The sequence below is a fragment of the Rana temporaria genome, chromosome 13 (genome assembly GCF_905171775.1).
Source record: "Rana temporaria chromosome 13, aRanTem1.1, whole genome shotgun sequence".
Taxonomy (NCBI): domain Eukaryota; kingdom Metazoa; phylum Chordata; class Amphibia; order Anura; family Ranidae; genus Rana; species Rana temporaria.
Genome location: NC_053501.1, coordinates 51,161,215 through 51,188,556, shown reverse-complemented (window position 1 = coordinate 51,188,556; position 27,342 = coordinate 51,161,215). Strand labels below are relative to the sequence as shown.

Here is a 27,342-nt window from a genome sequence, read left to right as displayed (position 1 = left end):
GTGTACTCGCTTTTGTTGCCAGCGATTTAGACATTAATGGCTGTGTGAGTTATTTTGAGGGGGACAGCTAATTTTACACTGTTATACAAGCTGTACACTCACTACTTCACATTGTAGCAAAGTGACATTTCTTCAGTGTTGTCACATGAAAACATAAAAAAAAAAATATTTTCAAAAATGTGAGGGGTGTACTCACTTTTGTGAGATGCTGTACTGTAAATGCCTACTTTGCATATATGCATAGAATAGGATGATGGGAACACCAGGCTTGTTTGCAAAACTAGTCTTTATTTCTGTGTTTACCTAATTGGGTGGACTGAATGCTGCAATCCCCAAAGAAAGGAATCCCTGCTGCTTTTTAGTTGCTTTGTTTGCATGGTTTCAGAGCTTACAGAGCACTTTCAGTATGTCAGACATTTGACACTTGTGTTTTTTTGTTTTTAGGTTTGCATTCACAGATGAGTAAAACTGGTGTCTTTACCAAGCTCCATGAGTATATCCCCCTTGTAAGTAGTCCTCAACTCTGCATGTTTATATCAAATGTCAAAGTCCCAAGTTTGTAGACCAACTTAATTGTTGGAATCTATATTCACGGGTGTGGTAACAATACTAGATTTATAGTAGGGCCGAAACAACTAATCGGCATAATCAATTATGAAAATCGTTTTTAACTATTTTTTTTTAAATTGATTAGTTGGTCAGCCAATTAGTTGACCCCTTGTACAGAATGCATTATTTGTTTACATAGAAAATGTGCAGCACACACTCAGTACACTGTAATACATGTCAGTATACTCAGTACAGCACACATACAGAGCAGTACAGCATCCATACATGTCAGTGCCTGTGAAATGTGTGAGGAGCGATGCCTCATGGGACATGTAGTCCTGGACAGCAGAAGGAAGTGGGTTATTATAAAGGTCAAATTTTTATTTTATTTTTTTAAATCATGGTGTACGGGCACTCTAAATAATTTTCGGCACTCTGAAAGAGGGAGGAGCCCGAAGTTCCTGCGGGGGACCCCAAAAGAGAACAAACAGAGATGCTCTGTGCAAAACATTACACAGAGCAGGTAAGTATGACACGTTTTTAAGAAAAAAAAATGAAATAAAATAAATCCAACATTTACAATAACTTCAGGGGCCTGTGCAGGGCAGATCAGCATCTGAACCCAGAGAAGCTGGAGGCTAATAGACTGGTTGTAATATAAGGCAATACAATTACAGTTAAAGTATAAGTTTACCAGTTGTGCGTTATGTTTAAAGTGATTTATATCCATGCAAAAAAGTTTCAGCCTTTAGTACTACGAAAAGATTTATATTCCTCTCCACCATTCATGTAGCTTCATGTCGTCTCCCAGTTAAAATACCCAGTATATCCTACTTGTGTGTGTGTGTGTATAGCGATGGTAAGACTTTCACTGTTATGCAGCATAAATTAGCCCCTTATAGTAGTGATGTTGTACTATAGAGGGCTGATTTTTATTTTTAACCCCATCATGACAGGCTCGAAATTGTCAGGAAAGTCGACACCTCCCCTGCGTGAAAGGGGCCTAAGTGCTGGATGAATGTGCATGTATAGTGCTATCAAAAAAATAGCGTCCTCCCCGCTCGTTTCCCGCGCCTAGTTTGAATACTGCGCCGACATATACAGAGCGCAGTACACTCGTGTATTGTCGGCAATGCTCGGCTACTCTCGCGCTGACGTCCTGTACGTCCAGGACGTCAGCGCGGGAGGAGCCGAGACTGCCCGACAATACACGATTGTATTGCGCTCGGTATATGTCGGCGCAGTATTCAAACTCGGCGCGGGAAAGCGGGTATCGGCGTATACCGCGCACCCACGATTTTGCCCTGATTTTCAGGGCAAAAAAGTGCGCGGTATACGCCGATAAATACGGTATATCAAATACATGCACAAAATACATTATGTGCATCCGTATCCATTCATTTAGTAGCCAAAAGGAGTTATAAAATCCGGTATGAAATAAATTCAATAGTTTAAATATTTTGATAATAATGTAATCATTTATATGGGATGGGCAAAAGGAATGAATGGGTATGGAAAATATAGTAGAAACCTCAAGATTGGGAATAAGGAAGAACCGCGCAAAGACTGGATGGACACTGTTATATCAGTTGTGATTTCTGTTCAGAACCTGAAAGTTGATTATATTTAAATGCTAAAGATGTGTGTTGAATTATCTTGTTTTCTTATGTACCTTGAAACCTCCTGACATATTTGTTATTACTGTTTAGAAAGACTTCCAGGTAGAACTTCTCGTTGAAAGTCCATTGAGGTGCCTGGTGCTTGTCGGGCAAGTGGCTGCTGAAATGTGGAGGAGAAATGGCCTCACCATTATTAGCCAGGTAGGAATTAATCAAAAACCTTCTTGTTCCTATAAAGTTGCCGTGTCCTGTGTTGTTTTATCTGTAAAGTTAAGTTGTATCTGCAGAATACTTGTTGCTGTCTTTCTGCTTCTATCTTGCAAGGAGTATCTGAAAAGTTCTAGATCCAACCAAAAAGGGAATGACCTAGAGCCGTGACTTGCATGCTATTCCACTTATTTACCCTAGAGTTCACCAAACTTGGCACGTTGTTCTTTTCCAAGTTTTTTTTAACCCTTCTAAAAAAAAAATGAAATAGTGCCCAGCTTCTTTGGTTACCTCTGCATCAATTGAAAATTTTCCTCCCTTTTCAATTTCTTTTAAAGGTTTTGAAACTGAAAATGATCTGATAAGCGTGTGGAAGGTCTATGCAATAAAACCATGGCTATGACTTTTCCTGCTGACTTTTGGGTTTTGAATTTCTTTGGTAATTGGCAGCACTTGGGTTCCCCATCTAAAGACAGTTGTTTGGTCTTCAGTTCATAGTGAGATAACCATGTTTCATCAAGCGTGATGAAATTCCAAGAGATTACCACTAGATTGCTCAAAATGCTGAAAAATCAACTTGAAAGTGTCCACTCCATTTTGTTTTAATGCAGCATTCAAATATCTTGGAAGCCACTTTGCTAGTGTTCAAAGGTGATGGACCCTTTCTCCTTTTGTGGAGAAATCGCTGTTATTTTAACTAGTTTATCATTACATTGTTTTATCTTCAGTCTGTCTTTTTTAATCTCCTTTTTATTGCCTTCTAAAACCACAAATAAAAATGATGTATCCAGATTGGTTAACCTCGGTAAAACTGAGCTGTACCTGAACCTGATACAGTGTGGATGTCCTGTAATGTTGCTTTGGGCACCGTACCGTGCATGGGTGCTCACCTTGTCACTTTGTTCAACAAGTTGTAGTCGGCCCCAGGATGCTGTACAGGTCCATCGCTATGGAACCCAGAACTTGGGGACCCCTTCTGGGGTATGCCTACCATGATGGGTGAAGTCTGGACTTTATATACTGTCCAGCATTGTAGACAAATGAGATGGAGTCACCCTGTATCTCTGAGCATTATTTTGAAAACTGGGCTGTGTTTGGAATATATTGACTTTACTGTGTAAACTTTTCATTTTGTGCTAAAAGTTCAACCACTTGGAGTCTCAGGTGGTCGCACACCTTACCACCACTTCGCCATGAGGATTTGTTACAAGAAGTTCTATACCTGGGTTGCTGCGTACACCTGGACAAGCTAACCTTCTATTCTGCACCATACTCCATGAGTATACCTGCACCCTTCCCTATGGCAGATACTAGGGGAAAGGGAGCCATAGCCAAACCTCAGCAACATTTTTGCTCTGCTGAAGGTGCGCACAACACTCAACCTCAGAGTGACCATGCTTTCATTGCATTGGAGCAAGAGCTGATTTGTAACAATGGTCTTTGCATCAATTTTCTAGCTCTCTCATGCATGCAACAAGCCTGCCTCACAAAAGCAGAATTTTCTGCATCTATGTCACAATTTCCCGTACAACTTACGGCCTTAATACAGCCATCTTTGTCCAGGGCTACAAAATGCCACACCCCTTCCCCAGCTTTTTTGTCTCTACATGAGTTGGTGCCCGCTATGCTTGCTCTAGACGAGGTAGACACAGATCTGAATTAGAAGGATATAGAAGCAGTATTATTGGACTGTAGAAATAATGTTTCTACCCCACACTTTTATGCATGAAGAGGGAGTTTCACACAACATGCTTGCCAATGTGGATAAGCTCACTGCTGTGTGCAAATGCCTCTGCATTGTAGTTCTTGATTCTGTCTCCCCATGTCCCTTTTAGGTACACAAAGAGCTGCAAAAATGGTTATAAGACATTCCCCATTCATGAGCAAATGGAAAGGACAATAGATGATTTATAATAAATCCCCACTCATCACTGCCATAAACTTACACCCAAACACACACACGTGTAAAGGTATATAATATAAATCTAAAATTTGTATAATATACACTCCCTTAAATCACTGCTGTATTAAAATACCATTAAACCCACAACAATAGTGACAAAAGAGAGTGCACACATACAAAGTGCGCAAATCTTTATTAGCTTTTATTAATCAAATCTATGATAATTATACACTAAATGCTAGATGATGTGCATAAAAACTCTTTGACACTCCGTCCATACAATCTTCCTTTATAGGAATTTATCAGTCCCTTTTCTTCCACAAAGGATCACCTAAGCTTAAAAAAAAATAACACCTCAGACTGGCTGACATACACACGGGCCGAATGTTGGACGATTTTTATTGAACTGGCCAATGTCTCTCGAAATTTGGACCCTGTGTACTAGCCATTGGATGCACTTTAAATAACTTATTTATGTGTTTTTAATATGTTTTATATTGTGTCTGTTCTCTGTTAAAGTGTTTCTTTATTTGTAGGTTTACTACTACCAAGATGTCAAATGCAGGGAGGAGATGTATGATAAAGACATCGTAATGTTACAGGTACAAGAACTTGTCTTGGATGCAAGAACTATTATACCTGTCTGTATAATGTGTTAAATCTGTATCAAAGGATTAAAATTGGTATTGGTTAAAGCGTGACGACATTTTACCACTGCACTGCATTTGTGATGCCTTATCTTGCATATGCTAATCATATTTGATAAAAAAAAAAAGGCTGTGGATAGTTGTATTAAAAAGTAGTGTGGAGGATATTCTCAATAAGGAGAGGTTAAATTAACATATGCACCCTTTAGATAAAGCAGTTTAAGGGGTTAAAGGATTTGAAAATATGGAATAGCTTTCTAAGGTGTATGTTTAAAGTGGATGTACAGTGGGGGGGGGGGGGGGGGTTTTTGATCCCCTGCTTCTTTTGTACTTTTTCCCACTGACAAAGACACGATCGGTCTATAATTCGAATGGTATGTTATTTTAAAAGTGAGAGACAGAATAAAAACAAATATCAAGAAAAACGCATTTCAAAAAAAGTTATAAATTGATTTGCATTATAATGAGTGAAATACGTTTTTAATCTCTTCGCAAAACATGACCCAGAACTTGGTGGCAAAACTCTTGATTGCAATTGGAGGTCAAGGCCCAATATTTGAAGGTACATTGCCCCGTCCATAAGTCCCTTTTGATGCAGTGAAGTTGTACTGTCTCCTTGGCAGAAAAACATCCCTAAAGCATAATGTTTCCATCTCCATGTTTGATGGGGGAGATGGTGTCCTTGGGGGTCATAGGCAGCATTCCTCTGCCTCCAAACATAGCGAGTTGAGTTAATGCCAAAGAGCTCAATTTTGATCTCACAGAGGATGCCTAGTGACACATCACTGTAGTTAGAGCCTTCCAGAGAACAAGCATCCTTGAACATTTTACAAGTATGGTATATTAAGACCAAGTCCTGATCCCATCAGGCCTTCATCAGTATTGTACCACGTTAGATTGTCCTGCCCGATACCAGTTCCACATGTTGGGCAAGCAATAGGTATCTGACCCAGCGTAGGACTCTTAAACTGGAAATACATGGATCCCTGCCAAACTGGCTCAGATCCTATCCATTAATGGGTGGGCTGATTGTACCCAAGTCAATCCATCGATCGACTTGGATACAACCAGCATGTTGGATGTTTTGCATTCAATTACTGCTGACTGCTATAGTGGCTAGCAGTAATTATTGTTCTGCCGGCCGGGAAGGCTCGCCTCGCTCGATTTTCCCCACTGACTGTGTTGAAGGGGGAATTTTAGCAATTTTTTTTCCCCCTTGGAAGTAAAGAAAATCCAATCATCTGTGGCCTGCTTTAGCATCCTTTTGTTGGCTATTTTGAAATAAGATTCCTAGTGACATATTTTAATTGCATTTTGTAGAAAAAATAATTCAGCTGGAGTTGAACAGTCATTTTACCTGTGTCACGTTAACTTTTAAGCCTGTATTACTTTAGAGCATGTAAATCATAAAGCAAAGTGACTGTATATAGAATGTTAACGCACAAGATCATATTTTTGATGAAGATTATGTTAAGATGAAAACTGTTTATAAAGATTGTATTTTATGTGGCAGAGTTTCACTGAAATTGAAGATGGTTATTCTGCTCTCTGTAGGTTGGCGCTTCATACATGGATCCAAACAATTTCTTGCTAATGTTACTTGAAAAGTATGAGCTTGTGGAAGCCCTCTCAAGCATCTTAATGCCCACCAAAGACATGGTATGATCCTTTCATTTTTACAACGGTTTTGCTCACTTGAGGTTGACCTATTGGGATAGTTCTGAACAACTCTAAATTTATTTTATTATTGTGCTGCGATAAATCAATACCTGAACTGAGTTGGCCTGCACTGATCAGTGAATACCACCACCAACTGAATATAAGTGCTGTGCTGTGCTGTAGTGATTATACACACCAAACAACATATACATTTATAAAACCACAGTTTTCAATGTACTGTATATAAATATTTATAAAATGAGAAATCTGTTGCGCGGATATGAAATGAATAATTAAACTAAAAGCTGCTGACACAATATTGTTGGGTACAATAGACAAAATATGGGGTAAAGGTGTAGCGCTAAAACAAATGGTAGCGAAAAAAGTTAAATAAAATTCAATGGTTTGAAGATGCCAAAAAGTTCATAACAAAATCCACATCGTGAAATCGGTGAGATGGAGAAGGTATGAAGCAGTCAACACCCGTTAAAACTGACTCTTACCAGAAATGCATAGGGTATCACCACTGAGTAAGCCAAGGCAATATCCACAGCTCCTCCTATCCAACGACCAACCAATACAGCGATGAGGAAACTTGTTTATAATGGCACACCAGATATGCTTGGCTGTGATCCCAGCAAACTTGGCTACACATACACTCCAGAGATGAAGCTCAGTAGTCGCATATATAGAGGATAGAAAGAAAAACACTTTTTAAAGAATGTTTTTCGTTGTTGGCAGAAGCTAAGGGCTAAAGTGCAGCACCCCATGTCAAAAATATTTTTATTAATTCAACAGGGTGAAATGTTTAAACAAGATAATAGCCACACAGGAAATGCTTTATTTTTGAATGCTTAGCTATATTATTGGCAGATTTTAAGTATATACAGATATTGCTTCAGATTACATGGCTAGAATCACCGTAGTAATGTCAGCTAGGCCCCTTTCACACTAGTGGACCGATTGGGTCTGCCTGTCCGTTTTTTAGGCAGACCCATACGGACCACCCGTTTATTTCTATGGAGCGGTGAATGTCCCGCTGACACCCGCCGGCATTGGATCCAGTCTGTTAAATAGCTGGCGTGGACATGGACCCTGGTGTAATCTTTTTTTTATTGCTACACAGTAGTTGTACTTGGCTGCTCACAATATATGCATCAGCTTGATTATTAAAAACAATGCATTGAAAACAATGGCTAACATCGTTGCTTTAGTAGTTTTTTCTGTGGGGTGTGTGTGTCTGCAGACATTAATCACCAATTGTTTTTTATATATTATTTATCTTAGGACTTGTCAAGACAATGGAACATACTTATTGAGGAGATGCTGCATGTTCTGATCTGTATAATTGGTTGGTATCTATTTGAAGTACAAATGTTTTCATATGAGGTTTTAAAAATGTTAAAGTGTATCTAATATTTAAATATAAAAATAAAATATTACAGCTTCAGTCCCTAAGTGTAGTGGTTGCCTTAGTGACAACACTTACTCGTATCTATGGAGCATTCCTGTCATTTAGTCTGCTCTCCTGACTTAGTCTGAAAACCCCCTCTCTCCATTGCATAGGGACGTATGTGAACTGTATTCAGTGTTAAAAGGGTGAGGGGGGGGTCACATGAATTTTCATGGAGTACGTTTTAGTTGGATACTAAGTGGTGTGTCTAAAAACAAATTATTGTTAGATTTAGGGCTTATGCATACTGCTGCTCAAAAACAGTTTGACTTGACTTTTTTTTCCTAAATGCCCCTCCATGTTGGCCTATGTGTCTGTGCACACATAGGCATTTTACAGACCTTTAGAAGCTGTAGTGTTTAGAGGCAGAAAAAAACATCACTTAAACATTAGAGGTGCGCATTTTCACTGGTCTCAGGATCCAATTAAGATTTCTCCTGTCAAGACTCTTCCTGCATGTAGCGAAGTCTGAACACCGCAGACAACCGTATTTATTTAGAACAGTAAATACTAAATGGCAAAGCCCCCCCATTACATTCCACAGCCCCCCCCCCCCAGCCTGCACTCCCAGGAGACCCCCCCCCCCGTCTCTGGGGAGCATCGCCAGCCTACAAGTAAAAAAAAAAAACACTGCCAGTCACACTGTTTTATGACACTGTGTAGGTGTTGGTGTAAACTGATGCCTCTAAATACCTAATCTCCGATCTTTTATGGCCGGCCAGCACAGCAGCCAGTCACGTGACCTCCCTGGCTGACGTCAGAGGGTATTTTGGGCCCTCCCGCTTGTAGCCCTTACATTGGAGTAGGAGAGCGGCCGGAGCGGTTTACACTACCACTTACACAGTGTAGGGTGGATTCATAAAACAGAGGTGCTGCCAGTGTTTGTTTTTTTTTTTTCTTTAGATTATTCTGGCAGGTTGCGTTGGGATGACGTCATTCGTGCAATTGCGATGCATCAATTTTTAGTTTATTTTCAACACCCCTATTGCGTCTTCTGAAGAGGAGCCTTTTTGCTGAAAAAGGCACAAATGCGCAGTAACAGGCACGTCCATACTTTTTTTTTTTTTTTTTTTTTTCTATGGGACAAAAAAAATCTTATTTTGTAAGGGTGCTTGTGACCTATTCACTGCAATCTGTACTATATAATTCAGAAGGTGTTTAGGTGACTATTGAAAGCCTGTAACGTTGTTTAGAAACAGAAGTTATTTTTCGATTCCTAACTGGTGTATATGTCATAAATGTATTTAAACTGGATTTAGACGTGGCAGCAACATTAAAGTGATGGATGAATGTAATTTAATTTAAAGTCTGTCTTTGTTTCCACTTTCAGGTGAGCGTTATGTGCCAGGAATCAGTGATATCACTAAAGAAGAATGCATGATGAGAGAGATAATCCACCTGCTCTGCATTGAACCCATGGCTCACAGTGTCATTGCCAAGGCATTGCCAGATACTGTAAGCTTAGATGCCAGTTGCTTGTCAAATTGTGTTCATTCACACATAGTAACACTGCCTGCTATAACATTTTCTCATTATGATCTTTGCGTATCATGCCAACTTATGTCAGGTTTTTACTGCCTTTTTATGGCTCTGGGAAGATTGTCACCAAGACAGAAAGTGAAAGAAAATCTCCAATGATTATGTAGACTGTAGAAAAAGCACCTACCAAAAGCCAACCATAGACCGTTCGAATCTTGGCCAGTTCAGCAGGAACCAAGCTAAGATTCAAACCATGTATTGGGCAGGCTGAATGTACTCAAGTTTTTTTTTTTATATTTTTATTTTATTTTTTTTAACCTAACTCCAGGTTTACTTTCCCCTTTTTTTTTAAATACGTTTTTGGACAAAGGTGACCCAAACCAACTGTTGCCTTTACTCATAGATTGTTTTTTTTGTTTACTAATAGATGCAGCACTGTCGGTGCTGAATACATTTTTATTACATTTATACATTTAGATCAGCTACATGCAGTATGCTGCACAGTATTCCAGGTAGTAGAATTGGGACTTCTGTCTGCTGCTGGAGTGCTGCTCAGCAAATCACAGGAAGCATGCAACGTAAAAATTAAAACGCAGAGTTTGTTTTTAAAGGTAATTTCTACTTTCGCAGGCCTAGCTCCAGCTATTGCTGCAATGCCTGCTTGTCAAACTGCAGCTAATGGACTAAGGCAGAGGTGCCCAACCTTTTTTGAAGAATGAGGGCCACTGAAGCGACTTGGTAGTGGCCTAGCTCTGAGGAAGGGGGTGCACCCCCGAAATGCGTTGGCTGTACCCTGTGTTCTGTGCATGTCCATACACTGTGTTTATGGCTTTTTGTCAGTTGCATTTTGTGAGTACCCACTTTTATGCAATATTTTATTTTTTTTATTATCTCTGGTATTGCACTAGGTGTGCACGCCTTCCATTTCTGTTTTTCTTGTAAGTTCCTTTGGGATTACCCCATCTAGAGGAAGGCAGCATCCACCTAGCTTTGGGATACCATATATACCTTTTTCACCACAAATTTATCTGATATCTGTTGCGTCACACCTTGGAAGACCTATTAGTGCTGGAAGTGACTTTGTTAAATATGAACTTTGGAGGAGGATGTCTCGTTGCTGAGTCACTTGACAAATTCATCAAGAAAGGGAAGGTCCTTCTTCCACAGTGGAAAGCTCCAAAAGCCTCCTCCTCAGGGGCTTCTACCTACTCCAAAATGAAGAGCATCTCAACGCTCTACCCATATACTTTCACCACCTAAGCCAAAATTCAGCCTTTCCTTTCGGTGCAGGAGTTGGATCACAAATACCACCACATCTACCTCAAAAGCCCCCTTGCTAATGAATAGATGCCCCCATTTCTAAGTGTAAGGGAATATCTGTGACAGTTCACCTCTCTCTGGGTCCCAGGCATCCTAGACCCGTGGGTTCAAGCAGTGGCTTCAAGCCACTGCAATGGTAGCATTTTTGGTGGCTATCAGGTCTGTCAAATGTGTCTGCGTTAGCAGCTCTCACTTGTAAGGAGCTGTTGCTTTTTCTTCACAAGGATACAGTAGTCTTGCACCCAAGACCAGCCTTTCTTTCTAAGGGGGTGTCAGTGTTTCACATCAACAGACATAATCCTTCCTCGTGTCCTGCTCCTAAGCACCTAATATGGACATGGTCAGAGCCATGAGAGTGTACCTAAAACCTACAGCTTGTGTTATGAACACACTTCTTATTTATCCTAACCTCAGGACCTTCCAGAGGCAACCTGCTTCAAATCCACCATTACTAGGTGGATAAAACCACTTCTCAAAAGCTTGCCCCCAAAGGAAAAAGCACCTCCTGCACGAATACCTACTCTCTCTACCAGGTTGTCTAGTTTTGTGCAGCATTCACCTGTCTGTACGGTTCTTGTAGCAGTACTCTGAATTTGGTCTGTTGACCCATGTTTTAGGAGGATGCCTAATCATTCCTTGTCATGATGCCCTGTCATGCGACTTTGTACACCAAGTTGCAACACAAATCACAGCCCATTGATTCCAATAGCAAACGTTCCTATCTATGCAACTTTGAAAATCAGCGAATTTGAAAAGGTGACTGCACTACTTTGATGCAATTTTTGATGCAACTTTGATCCAGAGTGTAAAGGTGGATCAAAGCTGCACTCAGTTGGCACTCTAAATCGCACAGCTTTGGAGTTGAACTAGTGGAAATTAAAGTAGTGTAGGTACCTTTTCAAAATCGCTGCTTTTCAAAGTCGTATAGATGGGAACGGGTACCATTAAAATCAATAGGCTGTGATTTGTCATGCGACTTTGGACATTAGTGGAAACTGAGTCTTAGTGTGGTTGCTTGTAATATGATCATTGTAGACTCAGAGCTGAGGCCCAAGAGCTCTTCCAGCTACACTGACATTTCCCCCTCCCCTGTGTCCAGCTCCCTTCTCTGGTGCTAGTCTTCACACAAAGCCCTGAACCGCTAGGCTGTATATGTGCACTACACCTCCCAGCCGCCCTGTGTCCTATGTGAATGGGTCTTTTTTTCTTTTTCATTTTCTAATGAATTGAGATGTACAATTCATCTTTACTGATGAGAAAACTGGGCGGGGACCTGTAATCAGTTCCTCCCAGCCTGTATACACCCACTGGCTACACAGAAACAATGCCCCTCCCTGGAAGTGATGTCACTAGCTTTTATTAACCACACCCACTGGCTGCTTTTAGACTCCAAAGGAAGTAGAATTTGAAGTCATGTGACAGCACTGGATACTGCAAAAAAAATGTAGAAAAACTGTGATTTTTCTCAATTTGAGGCATAAGACTGAACTGGGCTCACATTTAATGATTGCAGGGGAGAATTTAAGTGTTCAGCCTCGTACACACGATCGGATTTGTTCCGATGGGAATTGTGTGATGGCGGCCTTTATTCGCGAAAGATCGACCGCTTGTACGCTCCATCGGACAATTGTCGGATTTTCCGCAGACAAATGTGTGATGGCAGGCTGTAAATTTTCCACGGACAACTGTTTGTTGCCAGATTTTCCGATCGTGTGTTCACAAGATCTGTCAGACAGAGGTTCAAAGTACAAACACGCATGCTCTGAAGCAATGCTGACCAAACGCAACATTGGCAGAAGGTGCCTGTAGGGTGGTGCTAAAGGGCTCTAAAAACACGTAGTACGTCACTACGTTCGTGTTTGTTGGCCGGCTATTGTGTGGCGTTTTGTATGCTAGAAAAAATCCAGGCACACGCCCTTCGTACGAAAGTCAGACACTTTGCGGAAAATCCGATTGAGTGTGTACGAGGCTTAAGGGTGGACTTCCACTTTAACATATCCTTTCATTAGAAAATGTGTGTGTGCTTGCAAAGCAGACCCTATGTAAATGCTATCTGTCAAACTGGCTCTAACTTCGGTACTTTCAGAGTCGCTGGCTTTGAAAACAGTATTCATATCAGGAGTTCATATTTTCTGATGAGTTTACTTTGACCTGCATGAAGTTATGAAATCCTTTATACTCTCCATTAGAACCAGTGGCGTCTCCAGCTTTCATATTTAGGGGGGGCACATGGGGGGACAGGGACAAAAGTAGGGGGGCCAACTATAAAATGCAATTATATATATATATATATATATATATATATATATATATATATATATATATATATATATATCTCTATCCTGGGGCCCTTTACTACGATCCCACTATGGGCCCTTTCACATGTTCTGCAGTGAGCTCCCTTCCTACTATACTGGGTCCCCCCAGGGTGGCAGAAAACAAGAGATATATGTCACCAGCACACCAAGAAAATATAAGGGTCCAAAGCAGTGGGAGAACTATCAGGGTTGCAAAGGTTGTCTTGCCACCGGGCCCTGGTGTTCTGCCACAGTGGGGATCCCCAGTTGTCCTGTCCCTGCTATTTACAGCGCTGGTCTGGCGTCTGTCTCCTTGGCAGCGGCGGCAGTCTATTAAGACCTAGTGCTGGTGACATTATGGGTGCATGCAGGGGAAGGCTGGCACTATTGGTTATAGAGAGCCGAGCCCCCAGCTGGTCACCTAGCAGCAGTAATGCTGTATAACCTTCTCTGTTGACATGCTGATCGGCATGTGATCCAGGTGATGCTCCCAGTCAGATCTAATAAACACAGTATTTATTAGCATCAAGAGTACAACCACATAAATATAATCAACCGTATGATCAGCAGCCATGTGGGCTCTATGCCTGTAAAGTGTGGGCTTTGATCAATAAAATCTCTGATATTTATGACTAGGATTTGACTAAGAGCATCACCTGGATTGCATCCCGATCAGCTTGTCAGAGAAGGGTCCACTGCTGCTAAGCAACCTGCAGGGAGCTCAACTATCTACAACCAATAGAGATGGGCTCGGGTGTGTTTGAAATCCCACATGCCCAATCACGCCAGGAAGCCAACACCCCACAGTGCTAATCAATGTATGGGCTGCCTAAGAGCCAAGACCAGCCATAGACAGTTTAAATCTCAGCTGGTTCAGCAGAAACTGGCTGAGATTTGAACCATTAATGAGCAGATTCTCTTATAATTATCACTAGTGGTTGCTGTATAGCGGGGATATGCAATTAGCGGACCTCCAGCTGTTGCAGAACTACAAATCCCATGAGGCATAGCAAGGCTCTGACAGCCACGAGCATGACACCCAGAGGCAGAGGCATGATGGGATTTGTAGTTTTGCAACATCTGGAGGTCCGCTAATTGCATATCCCTGCTGTATAGTCACTAGTGATAATCACTGTTTGTCGGGAGAATACAATTGCTGGGCAGGAGGGATATTCCCGTCAGCAGTGTCTGTGTTGATGGGGGAATCATGCAAGTTTCTTTCCTGCAATCTGTGGATGCAGGAAAGAAATTTGCACCATATATTACCTGCCTAACTGAAAGTGAAAGTAAATTGTGAATGTTTTGAAAGAACAGGAGAGGGGGAGGGAGACAGATGGGGGGGGGGAGAGAAGGGATGGAAATAATGTAGTTCAGTGATTACAGTGTACTGCAGTCTGCAGTGCACACACTTAAACACGGCCCAGGCTAGAATATCTGGTTGTGTGAGCGCTCGCATTATGCAGTGTCGGCGAGCACAGGGAGGGGGAGGAATCCCCCGCAGAGCTGACTGGGGACGCTCTCCCTCCCGGGGAGCAAAATACAAAAATTGCAAAAAAAAAATAAAAAAATTTTTTTTTTTGGGGGGGGCACATGGTGGGGCACAGCATGATGTTGGGGGGGGTCAGGGCCCCCTCTGCCCCCCCCCCTAGGGACGCCTCTGATTAGAACCAACTTCTGTATGTGACATGCTGTTTCAATAAAGTTTTTTTTTTTTTTGTACAAAATATTGTACTTGCTTATAACAAAACATTTATGTACACTACAAAAGTACTGTTTCTTCTGTGCATGATAAAGTACAATTCTAAATACTTTGTTCTGGTGCTGTCTAGTGTGGTAGTACATATTCGTATATTCCTCATTCTTGTTTTTTTTTCTTTTTAAGGAAAATACAGACATTTGCTTGGATACCTTGATCAACAAAGTGGCCAATTTTAAGTAAGTGTTTAGTGCTGGTTATATTTTATCCAATTGTTAAATAGCAACCTAATAAAAAAAAAAAAAATGGTATTTCTGAAACAATAAAATAAAAATGTAACTGTTATTTCAAATGTTGTATAAAGATATTCACAGTACACCCTGCATATCTTTTTACTGTACCGTAGAGCTGGTGCTACAGTGTGAAAGAGTACTTCTGGCTCCAATGAGTTACTTAGGGCCAAATTCTCAAAAAGTCTGTGTAACTTAAATTTCAGCAGTTAAGTTACGCTGACTTAAAATTTCTACCTAAGTGCCTGATCGTCAAAGCACTTAGGTAGAAATTACACGCCGTGTAACTTAAGTGCCGCCGTCGTAAGGCGGTCCTCCTCTCCTGGGGGCGTTTAAAATTTAAATGAGGCGCGCTCCCGCGCCGGCCGTACTGCGCATGCGTGTGACGTAATTTTCCCGACGTGCAGCGCGCGAACGTAATTAACGCCGGGCGGCTTTGAGAATTTCGACGGGACACTAAAGTTGCGACGGGTGAAAAAAAAAGACGCGCCGGGAAAACAAATAATTATAAAAAAAAATGTCAGCGTCGCTCAGCATGCATTCCTGAGAGGGAGAACTCCATGCCAATTTTCAAAGAAAAAAACGGCATGGGTTCCCCCCCCAGGAGCATACCAGGCCCTTAGGTCTGGTATGGGTTGTAAGGAGACCCCCCCACGCCGAAAAATTGACGTAGGGGGTCCCCCTACAATCCATACCAGACCCGTATCCAAAGCACGCTACCCGGCCGGTCAGGAATGGGAGTGGGGACGAGCGAGCGTCCCCCCCCTCCTGAGCCGTGCCAGGCCGCATGCCCTCAACATGGGGGGGTTGGGTGCTCTGGGGCAGGGGGGCGCACTGCGGGCCCCCCCACCCCAGAGCACCCTGTCCCCATGTTGATGAGGACAGGACCTCTTCCCGACAACCCTTGCCATTGGTTGTCGGGGTCTGCGGGCGGGGGCTTATCGGAATCTGGGAGTCCCCTTTAATAAGGGGGCCCCCAGATACCGGCCCCCCACCCTAAGTGAATGGATATGGGGTACATCGTACCCCTATCCATTCACCTGGGGGCAAAAAGTAAAAGTTAGTAAACACACAACACAAGGGTTTTTAAAATAATTTATTATTCTGCTCCGGATGCCCCCCCTGTCTTCGTTATTAGCTCAATTACCAGGGGGGGCTTCTTCTTCCGCTCTCCGGGGGTCTTCTTCCACTCTCCGGGGGTCTTCTCCGCTCTCCGGGGGGGGTTTCTCCGGACTCCGGGGGGCTTCTTCCATCTTCTCCCCTCTTCCGCTGTTGACTCGGCGAACCCCGGTTCTTCTGCAGCTCTCCGGTGCCTTCTTCTTCAGCGCTGGCTGCCTGCTATGTTTGTGTGTTAGCTCAATTTCAAACAGGCAGCCGGCGCGGTCTTCTGTGACGTCAGGGTCTTCTCTTCTGTTCTTCTCCCCTCTTCCGATGTTGACTCGTCGCCTGTTGTCGCTGTAATGATGGAAGCGCGCCTTGCATCCCATTTATATAGGCATCACCGTCCCATCATGCTCCGGTAGGTACCCACGTGGTGGGTGCCTACCCACGTGCACCCACCACGTGGGTACCTGCCGGAGCATGATGGGACGGTGATGCCTATATAAATGTGATGCAAGGCGCGCTTCCATCATTACAGCGACAACAGGCGACGAGGCAACATCGAAAGAGGGGAGAAGAACAGAAGAGAAGACCCTGACGTCACAGAAGACCGCGCCGGCTGCCTGTTAGAAATTGAGCTAACACACAAACATAGCAGGCAGCCAGCGCTGAAGAAGAAGGCACCGGAGAGCTGCAGAAGAACCGGGGTTCGCCGAGTCAACAGCGGAAGAGGGGAGAAGATGGAAGAAGCCCCCCGGAGTCCGGAGAAACCCCCCCCGGAGAGTGGAAGAAGACCCCCGGAGAGTGGAAGAAGACCCCCGGAGAGTGGAAGAAGAAGCCCCCCCTGGTAATTGAGCTAATAACGAAGACAGGGGGGGCATCCGGAGCAGAATAATAAATTATTTTAAAAACCCTTGTGTTGTGTGTTTACTAACTTTTACTTTTTGCCTCCAGGTGAATGGATAGGGGTACGATGTACCCCATATCCATTCACTTAGGGTGGGGGGCCGGTATCTGGGGGCCCCCTTATTAAAGGGGACTCCCAGATTCCGATAAGCCCCCGCCCGCAGACCCCGACAACCAATGGCAAGGGTTGTCGGGAAGAGGTCCTGTCCTCATCAACATGGGGACAGGGTGCTCTGGGGTGGGGGGGCCCGCAGTGCGCTCCCCTGCCCTAGAGCACCCAACCCCCCCATGTTGAGGGCATGCGGCCTGGCACGGCTCAGGAGGGGGGGGGACGCTCGCTCGTCCCCACTCCCATTCCTGACCGGCCGGGTAGCGTGCTTTGGATACGGGTCTGGTATGGATTGTAGGGGGACCCCCTACGTCAATTTTTCGGCGTGGGGGGGTCTCCTTAAAACCCATACCAGACCTAAGGGCCTGGTATGCTCCTGGGGGGGGAACCCATGCCGGTTTTGAATTTAAAAATTGCCGTGGAGTTCTCCCTCAGGAATGCATACCAAATGCCGTCGCTGGAACGGGCCTTTACAATGTGTGACTAACTTTCCACATTATAAAACCAGCCCTAGTTTTGCGCCGGCAAATGCGGAACTTAGGCAGAAATCACAGTGCTGAAATGCTTTGAAAATCTGCTTAAGTCCTCATTTGCATACTCAAAGCTGCATTTCAATGAGAAATGCCCCCAGTGGCGGATGCGGTACTGCATCCTAAAATCTGACCGTGTAAGTGTCTTACACATGTCAGATTTTCTGCCTAACTTTGGAAAAAGCCTTTTGAGAATCGTTTCCAAAGTTAGGCACAGGGATACGCAGGCTGAACAGCAGTTAAGTCTGCGTATCTCTTTTGAGAATTTGGCCCTTAGTGTATAAAATGCATCTTGCTGATTTACAGTATATGCATCATTTGCAGAAGCCACAGCAGCCCTTTGACAAATAACCTGCATTTTGGCATGTCCATAATTTTATAATCTGTGTTGTAAAGTAGGGTTGCACCAATATCGGTGAAATGCAAAGCATTTGCAGGAGTACTTGAAATACCTGAAACCGATACCTTTACGGCAAGATTTGAGCCCATACAACATTAATGTGCTCAAATTGCACTACAAAGAACTGCATGTGATTGAAACAGGCATGCAGTGTGATCACATGAGGATTTCCCCACCACTCCTGTGTGAACCCAGGCTTGTCGCAGTGACTTTACCCTGTGTACACACAGGAGTGGTGCTATTCATACAGGAATCGCACTGTGTTCCTGTTCAAATCGCATGCGGTTCTTTGCAGTGCGTTTTTTGAGCCCACTCATTTTGTATGGGCTCAAATTGCACCTCAAAGTTATCGGTAATGGCGAGTACTTGAGCAGAAGTATTGGTACTCACCAGTTTAAAATAAAATAAATGCCACCGGTGCAACCCTATTGTAAAGTATTTGAATGTAACGCTTGGAAGTTACACACCAGCATAAAGCAAGAAGAGATTAGCATGTTTAGTTTAAGTGTCTTTTTTTAATGTATGAAAAAACCTTTTTTTGTTTATATGTAAAATTGTTAATGTATAAATGTGTTTAGATTTTATTATTGATATTTAAAGTGGTTGTAAAGCCTGAAGGTTTTTTACCCTCATGCATTCTATGCATGAAGGTATAAAACCTTCATTGTGCAGCTCCACCCTCAGCCCCCCTAATACTTAAGTATGAGCTTGATCCAGCAATTGGCTGAGATGTAGGAGCCATTGGCTCCCGCTGCTGTTAATCACAGCTAGTAAGGCAGGGGCGGAGCTAAGCCACGCTCTGTCTTATGGCGGCTTGCTATGGGCGCTCTCTGCAAGGGGAGGGGCACCAGCGGGGACTTGAGAAGAGGATCAGGGCTTCTTTGTGAAAAAACACTGCACAGAGCAGGTACGTTTTTAAACCTGTTTGTTATTTTTTTTCCTAATAAAATGTTTTCCTTTTACAATTACTTAGACCCCTTTCACACTGAAGGTGGTTTTCAGGCGTTTTAGCGCTAGAAATAGTGCCTGAAAACAGCCTCCCATGCCTCCCCAGTGTGAAAGACCGAATGCGTTCACACTGGGGCGGTGCACTTGCCGGACATTACAAAAAGTGCTGCAAGCAGCATCTTTTGGGGCGGTTTGGGAGGGCTGTATACGGCTGCTAGCAGGGGTTAAAAGCACCCCGCTAGCAGACGAAAAGCGCCGGTAAACAACGGTAAAGCTTTCATATTTTATGCTTGGTAATCAAATGCAGTTTAGGTTGATATGGATCTGAACAATTCTAGAGCAAAAATTCCTCCTGTTGAAATGCTAAAAAGCTAAAAGCTCCTGGCTTGTAAGTAAAATAAAAAAATGCTTTAAAATTATATAGCATGCCATCAAATCTTAATTTCTGCCAATGCAGATGCATGGTTTTGCAAGATAAAGCTTCAGGGCCACACTTCTATCCAGGAGTTTTGATGACTGCGGCCCCTTTCTTATTTGTACGACTTGTACCACGATTTCAGACTGCAAAGTAGCATGACAAGTTGTTCCCCATGATTTCCAATGACAACCATTCATATTGGTATGACTTCAAGTCGTGCCGACTTCAAAGTAGCCCTTGCACTACTTTGGCCAGACTTTGATGCCAGTTCAGATTCATAGACCTCAAGTCTCCCCTAAATCCCATGACTTTGAAGTCATGGTAGTGTGAAAGGGGCCTTTAAAAAATATGTATTTGTGTTTTCTCTTTACCAAAACAAGTAAATAAAGCCTAGGCCAAGATTTAAAGTTGTTGTAAAGTCTGATGATTTTTTTACCTGAATTCATTCTATGCATTAAGGTGAAAAACCTTCTGTTCTTCAGCTTCCCCCAGACCCAATCGTTTCAGCAACGAGCACGAGCCCAGCGGCTCCAGCCACTCTCGTGTCCTCATTGGATAGATTGATATTGCCAGGAGCCATTGGTTCCTGCTGCTGTCATTCAAATACAGTGACAGAGCAGGAGGACTCGTAAGCACACCCACACGGGAGCCCCCATGGAAAGCGGCTCTCTCTGGGTGCCCCCGATGAAGAGAGAGCCCGGGACACCCAAGAAAAGGAGGATCGGGGGTGCTCTGTGCAAAACCCTTGCACAGAGCAGGTAAGTATGACATGTTAGTTTTTTGCTTTTCAAATGGCATACCTTTTACAATCGCTTTAAATACCCATGGTTTTCATTCTCCTCACACTTCAACTGCATCTGCATTTTACATTCAATTTATAAAATTGAGAGTTCAGTGTTCTCTGTTGTCTTGCAGTGTGTTCTCTGCATAACCTTGCCTTAAACTGCTCATGCGACAGGTTTATTAAGCAGCCCATAGATTATGCGATTTTTCTTTTATTCCTACATCAACAGGTTCAAGGTTGATGAGGAAAACACTCCTGCAGCGCTATTGTGTTCTGCCAGTATGTAGCCTTCCTTGCCTGCAGAACATGATTCCTGCTAGTGGCTATGGTGGCAGGCCATAATCGCATATAAAAATCTTTCTATGGATCGACTTGGGTACAACCAGCCTGCCCATAGATTGATCTGATCCGTATAAAAGAAAAAGGCCCCTTTAGTGGTTAAGATGCAGGAAGAGCATCCATAGGTGCATGTGAGAAAATACCAAGCTGCAGTATCTGAAATTTCCCTGAGGCTTGCGTTTGAAAAATGTTTGCATATTCATGGAGCCTTCCTTACCATTTACATTTAGAAAGCCAGGGCTATCTGGTCATGGAGTTTATGAGCTAAAAGAGGAATACCTTGACCAGTTCAACGTCTTCTTCTATCATTATACAAAGACCCAGCGCAGCAAGGTAAGCAAGCAAACTATTTATTCCTTTTCTCCTATTAAGTTGTTTGTGTTTTGTGTGTGTTGTTTTTATTATTTTTGGTTGACATTCCAGAAACTAGATTGCAAGGCCAGTACTAGGTTAAACAACCCAGAGCCCACAGCAAACTTAAAGGGGTTGTAAAGCTTCCAATTTTTTTTTTTTCTACACAACATGCATATCATACTTGTCTCCACTGTGCAGCTCGTTTTGCACAGAGTGGACCCAAACTTGTCTTCTGGGGTCGATCGGTGGCTGTCTCGGCTCCTCCCCACTTCTGGTAAACCCCCCTGGAAAACTCTCTCCCATAGGGGTTACCTTGCAGGCGCACTCCTGAGTCCTGTATCCGGTGTCCATAGCCAGCCCTCGCGTCATTGGAGTTGATTGACAGCAGCGCGAGCCAATGGCTGCGCTGCTATCAATCTATTCAGTGAAGAGCCGAGAAGCAAGCGTGTTGTTGACGCGAGACTTTCAAAGGCTCAGGTAAGTAAACAGGGGAACTGGTGGGCCATCAAGGAACGGATGTTTGTATTGAGGTGAAAAAACATGAAGGTTTACAACCCCTTTAATCTGCCACTAGTATACAGAGCAGCAGTACTGACTGCAGCAAATGCATTTCTTAGGTGTGTAAACTGCACTATGGACACCTGTATTCAATTTTAATTGACTGTTTGGTTTTGTATTTTATTTACAAAAAAATGACTGTTGGGGGTCTGTATTCCTTATGCATTGAAGAAAGCTGCTTATTACTGCCTGATGCGAAAAAATAAACACCTCTTAACCTCTGGACCACTGGGCACTTAAACCCCCTTCCTAACCAGACCAATTTTCAGCTTTCGGTGCTCTCACAATTTGAATGACAATTACTCAGTCATACAACATTGTGCCCATCTGAAATTTTTGTCCTTTTTTTCCCACAAATAGAGCTTTCTTTTGGTGGTATTTGATCACCTCCTGGGTTTTTTATTTTTTGCGCTATAAAAGAAAAAATACTGAATTCTGTAAAAATAAAAAATAAATTCTTGTTTCTGTCATATTAGCAGGTATTGGGGGGTATTGCAGAGTATTGGGGGGTATTGCAGTGTATTGGGGGGTATTGCAGAGTATTGCGCAGGGAGGGATGGCTGGATCTGTGACTGCATTTGTCACAGATCCAGCCCACTGCTGCTGCTTCCGCTCTCCCCCCTCCCCCTCTCCTCTCACACTGTACCGATTGGTACAGAGGGGAGAGGGAGGAACCGGCGTCATGACATGACGCCGGTTTGTTTACAAGTGATCGCTCCGTCATTTGACGGAGCGATCATGTGGTAAACGGCCGCTATCAGCGGCAATTTACTGCGATCTGTGATGCAGTAAATTGATTCCAGGAGCGCGCCCGAGTGAAGGATTCTGGGAGGACGTCCCAGGGACGTCCTCCCAGGATAACTCCACCGCGCTGTAGACGTCTTTTGTCTATGGCACGGTGGGGAAGTGGTTAATAAGCCCTGTGCTGAAATCACTCCTTGTACTTGTGTAGCATCATTGATTGATCAATAAAATGCTGTATTGTTACCTTTTGATTACATTGATTTTAGCAGTAACGGGGTCAAACTTTTTGTTATACAGGCTGAGCACGCACAGAAGAAAAGACGGAAACAGGAAAATAGCTCTGAAGGTAGAGTACAGTGAAAAGAAATCCACATAGGCAACTGCACAAAAATACAGAAATATAGTACATAGTCCATATAATACAGCAGAGTCACTAAACTATTTTGTTCATGCTCTGTACAGCATTACCACCACCTCCTCCTCCAGTCTTCAGTACAGCTTTCCACAACGTTGGCAGGCTCCTGTGCTGTGATGTCATGATGCACATTCTTCGGACCATCCTGCAGAGGGCAACAGAGGAAGATCCAACAATGTGGACAGAAGGCATGATACAGCTGGTATAGTGTTTTATTGTACATAAACCTCCTTCTTGTGAACTCTGATTTTAACTGCTAAATGTGGATTAGTAATAAGTAATTGGTCCATTAATGCATCCATCCATTATATATAGAATTACATTTTTATCCCTCCTAAGTACCGTATAGTAGTTTTCAGATTTTGTGTTTTACACATTACAAACTAAGTGCGTTTGACCTCTGGGTAGTGAGCTGTGGATAAAGACCAAAAGTACATTTTACAGCATCTGTAGACTTTACGTATAGTGGAACATTTGTAGATACTTTATAGACCTATATCTATATACAATTCTTTGAAGCTGAGAGCGGCCAGCTGAAGTGATTCTAAAATGATCTAGTTAATGCCACCTTGGAAGCATTGGGGCAATATAAGGCACATCCAGCTGGGAGGAGACCGCAAAGCAGACCTATTAATTACTGCATAGGGTGTATTTTCTATATTGCAGTAATGTCTTGAAATGCCTCAGGAAACATTTGCCATTCTAGATAAAGTCTGGGTTGCTTAGCCCCTAAAGCGCCATTAGTATCAGCACAGTGGACATGATCTTATGTGATTGAAGAATGTTCCAAGGGAAGTCTGTTCAGATACTGCTCTATTTCGTAAGCTGGCCATACATGGATCAAATTCGGCCTGTTCATCTTCTGTGCAACAGCTCTGTTTTTCCCGCTCCAATCAGTGCTGAAGGCTATAGCCTGCAAAGGAGGTCACTGTGTTTTGACGGCTAGGAAGTCTCCCCACTGTCGGAGTACAATTGCTCATCGGGGTGGCATATTTGAGGTGGACGGAGGGAATCCAGTCAAATTTTTTTTTTATTTTTTTTTTATTTTGTTTCTTGTTCAACCTGCAGGCTTTAGCCATCGCCACTAATTGTAGCGGAAAAAATTAGACCGATGAAAACTGATTTTTTTTTTTTTTTTATATGTGTAGAAAGTTAAAATTTATTTTTCCAACATTCCTGAGATCAAAAGTTGGACAAACTTGACACAATACCTTCTTAGTCAAAGCTGGTCCACCTATGTCTCTGGTATATGGAATATATTCAGATTAAAAACCCTTATTTGAAGAATTTGGGTGACTTTGTGGAATTTCAAGTAGAAAATCCTCCAGGGTTTGTTTTGTAATTTGACGTGTTACTGTGTCTATACAGGTTTTGCATATCATAGCTCTTGGACTGATTGAAGAGAAACGGCATCTTCAGAAGGCTGCAGAGGAAGAAGTAACATTTGATTTCTATTACAAGGCAACAAGTAAGAGGTTCTTGTCTGTACCTTAACTTGGTTTCCTTTTCTACCAGAACAGCTGAGTCTTTTCTATTGCCATCTATTCTATATTCTTTCTTTCTTCTTCTTCTTTTTTTTTTTTTTTTTTTTATAAATTTGTTTTATTTTTATACACCAGTATAGCTTACATTACGTTTCCAATAAGCATATAAAAAAACATTTAAAATACATACAACATTACCTTAACATAAGTCACATCAATGACAACAATATGGGTCTATCCTACATCCTCCTGATTTTTCGTCTCTATTCTACCTCAGCCTTCTCCTTTCCCTCTCACCTCCCATGGGGAGAGAGTATATAATAAAAAAATAAAATAAAATAAAAACCCACCAAACTACCCCCACCTCTCCCCCCTCCTATTTCTTTCTTATGTGTATTTAAACACCCTGGGTTTATGCAGGAATTAAATTTTTTAGCTATCTGCCCCTTATTTATCTTCAACAGTGGAAAGGGCTTACAATCTTAGCCTTCTTACTGTGTACACAATAACCTATAGAATGGTCCTTGTACCCAGAAAATATTGTTTAATTGCTGTGCCACAAGGAGGAGCCTGCTGTGCCACAAGGAGGAGCCTAACAGGGTTTGGTCAATAAATCGTTTCCCTTTTACAGTACAAAATCCCCCCACCCCAGTACAGATCTTCCCTCTCCTTCTAGTAAAAATCCTGTAACTCCTCCCCCATTACATCCCCTCCCCTTTCCAGCACAGCTCCCCCAGTATAGTTTCTTCACTTATGATTCCCACCCACCAGTACAGTTTCCCTTCCCAAGTTTTATTATGCATGACTTGTATATCGCCAGCAGTTTACACAGTGCTTTACAATATAAAAGGGAGACAGTACAGTTACAATACAATAAAACACAAGAGGGTTAAGACGGCCCTACTCATAGGATAAACCAAGTGATGGTGCGTACTGCCAAAAAAAATAAAAAAATCTTGGTGTATCAAAACCCTAAAAAAAGCTACTGTAAACACTAATTGTGTTCCTATGATAAGAAGTACTAAAATAAAAATATGTGCTTGCGCTGCTATAAAAAATTCCATAAACCCCTTCTTATAATTTTGTAACCAAAAGTAAGTGCAAAATTAATAAACCTTAATATCAGCACAAAATTAAAAACATGAAATGAATGGGCAATCCCAAGTGAATCGGTGCAATGTGCTTGATTACAGCAATATTGCAAAATAAGTCCAGCAATAAAAAGTTCCCAAAAGCAAGACAAAAACTCAGAAAATAATGTGCATGTGTTGAAGGTTCTTCACCCTCATAACTTTAAGTCCTCTACTGCCAAACAAGTGATCCTCCACTGGCTAAATTGCTCGCTCACCTTGTATTGCTGGAATTATTTTGCAATATTGTTGTAATCAAGCACATTGCACTGATTCACTTGGGATTGCACATTTATTTCATGTTTTTCATTCTCTAAAGGCAGCCCAGCATAGGAGATGGCTGGACAGATTGCTGTAGAGCAGGCGTAGGCAATCTGGGGCCCTCCAGCATTTTCAGAACTACAAGTCCCATCATGCCTCTGGGGGCAATTGTAACTGCCAGCCTTGCAATGCTTAATGGTAAATGTAGTTCCACAACAGCTGGAGGGCCCCGGGTTGCCTACCCCTGCCATAGAGAGTTTCAGAGAATGGGGGAGACTCTGAAGAAGTCCTGTAGATGAGCATGGGAGGGGGAAACAAGGGAGCTTAAATTCAGGACGTCTTGAGAGGAGCGGAGAGGATGGTTTGGGTGGTATTTGGAGACAAGATTGGTGATGTAGCTCGGGGCACAGTTGTGCATTGCTTTGTATGTTTTACAGTTCTCCCTGCTCTATGAAATCCACTCACCAGACCAGGTAACATTTTGAGCGATCTATGGCTGGTTTAAAACTTAAAGTGATAGTAAAGGCAGAAGGCTTTTTATCCTAATGCATTAAGATAAATACTAAAAAGCCTTCTTTGTGCAGCATCCCCTTTAATACTTGATCGCGTCTCTATCCAGCGATGTTTCAGGAGAGTCTCGGCTGCCCAGGACTCTCCCTCCATTGGCTCCTACTGCTGTCAATCAAAGTTGGTGAGCCAATGAGGAGGAGGTTGGGCCTAACAGCGGCTCCATGTGTGAATGGACACACAGAACTGCGGCTTGACTTGTGTGCCTCCATAGCAAGCTGCTTGCTGTGGGGGCACTCGTCAGGAGAAAGGGGCCAGGAGTGCTGAGGAAGATCTGGGCTGCTCTGTGCAAAATCGCTGCACATAACAGCTAAGAATACACAATTGTTATGTTTAAGGGAGGAAAAAAGGCTTTAATATCACTTTAAACTTGCGCCAGAAGGTAGAGGGCAACCTGAAAGCTGAGAGTTGTCCTGTAAATGACCTGATTTCACATGCCACATACTGATAAATGGGAAACTGTGTGAGGAAAGGCCGTTGGCTGGACAGCAGCTCTTGAGCTTCAGATGGCTTCTGAGCAAAAATCTAATTTAAAGTAATGTTAAATAAGGGGACACATACTGTATACACAACTAAACATGCATGTTTACAATACTTTAAGAATTCCAGGCATTGGTGTTTTATACATGGCTACATTCGTCCAGCTGGTGTTATACACAGAGCTTTTTTTCTCAGAAAATAGGTGCAGGAACTCAACCAAGACCCCGTTCAGATTTCAAAAACAGTAGAAGGGTCTTAAAGGGGCATTAAATACCAGGATTGCATTACATACAGAGTGTAGAGTTCAGGGGGGTTACACACAGAGTGCAGAGCTGTCACTTGTAAACACAGAAACCAGACTTCTGTGTTTACAAGTGATTGTAGTGAGCAGACACCAAAGGGTCTGAGCCAGAGGTGGTGGAACTGAGTTCCCCCAAGTTCCCCCTGAAAAAAAGCCCTGGTTATACATGGTTACATTGGTCATAACTATGTATGGTACCATACCTGGCCAATCCCCCTGGAAGCTGGAAACCAATGAAGACTGCTACACTGGTGGTAAACTCCTCTTGCTCATGGGACCTGTACTGAGCAGCCAGTCTGATGCAATGTCAATACAGGAGGTTGGCCACTCAGCACTGGTGCCTTTCAAAGAATGCTTTGCCTGTTCTGAATGCTGTCTTTACTGAGCCCCTGTG

At 42.8% G+C, this 27,342-nt stretch overlaps 1 protein-coding gene across 1 annotated transcript in view; it reads left to right on the top strand.

The window, feature by feature from the left end:
* Window positions 1-27,342, top strand: part of UBR1 (ubiquitin protein ligase E3 component n-recognin 1) — a 158,744-nt gene that overhangs the window by 67,351 nt on the left and 64,051 nt on the right. The window contains 11 exon segments of the mRNA XM_040333640.1: window positions 445-506; window positions 2,259-2,369; window positions 4,815-4,880; window positions 6,480-6,584; window positions 7,872-7,935; window positions 9,368-9,492; window positions 15,016-15,068; window positions 20,885-20,987; window positions 22,608-22,656; window positions 22,773-22,927; window positions 24,094-24,193. Of these exon segments, the coding sequence (XP_040189574.1) occupies window positions 445-506; window positions 2,259-2,369; window positions 4,815-4,880; window positions 6,480-6,584; window positions 7,872-7,935; window positions 9,368-9,492; window positions 15,016-15,068; window positions 20,885-20,987; window positions 22,608-22,656; window positions 22,773-22,927; window positions 24,094-24,193 (993 nt within the window).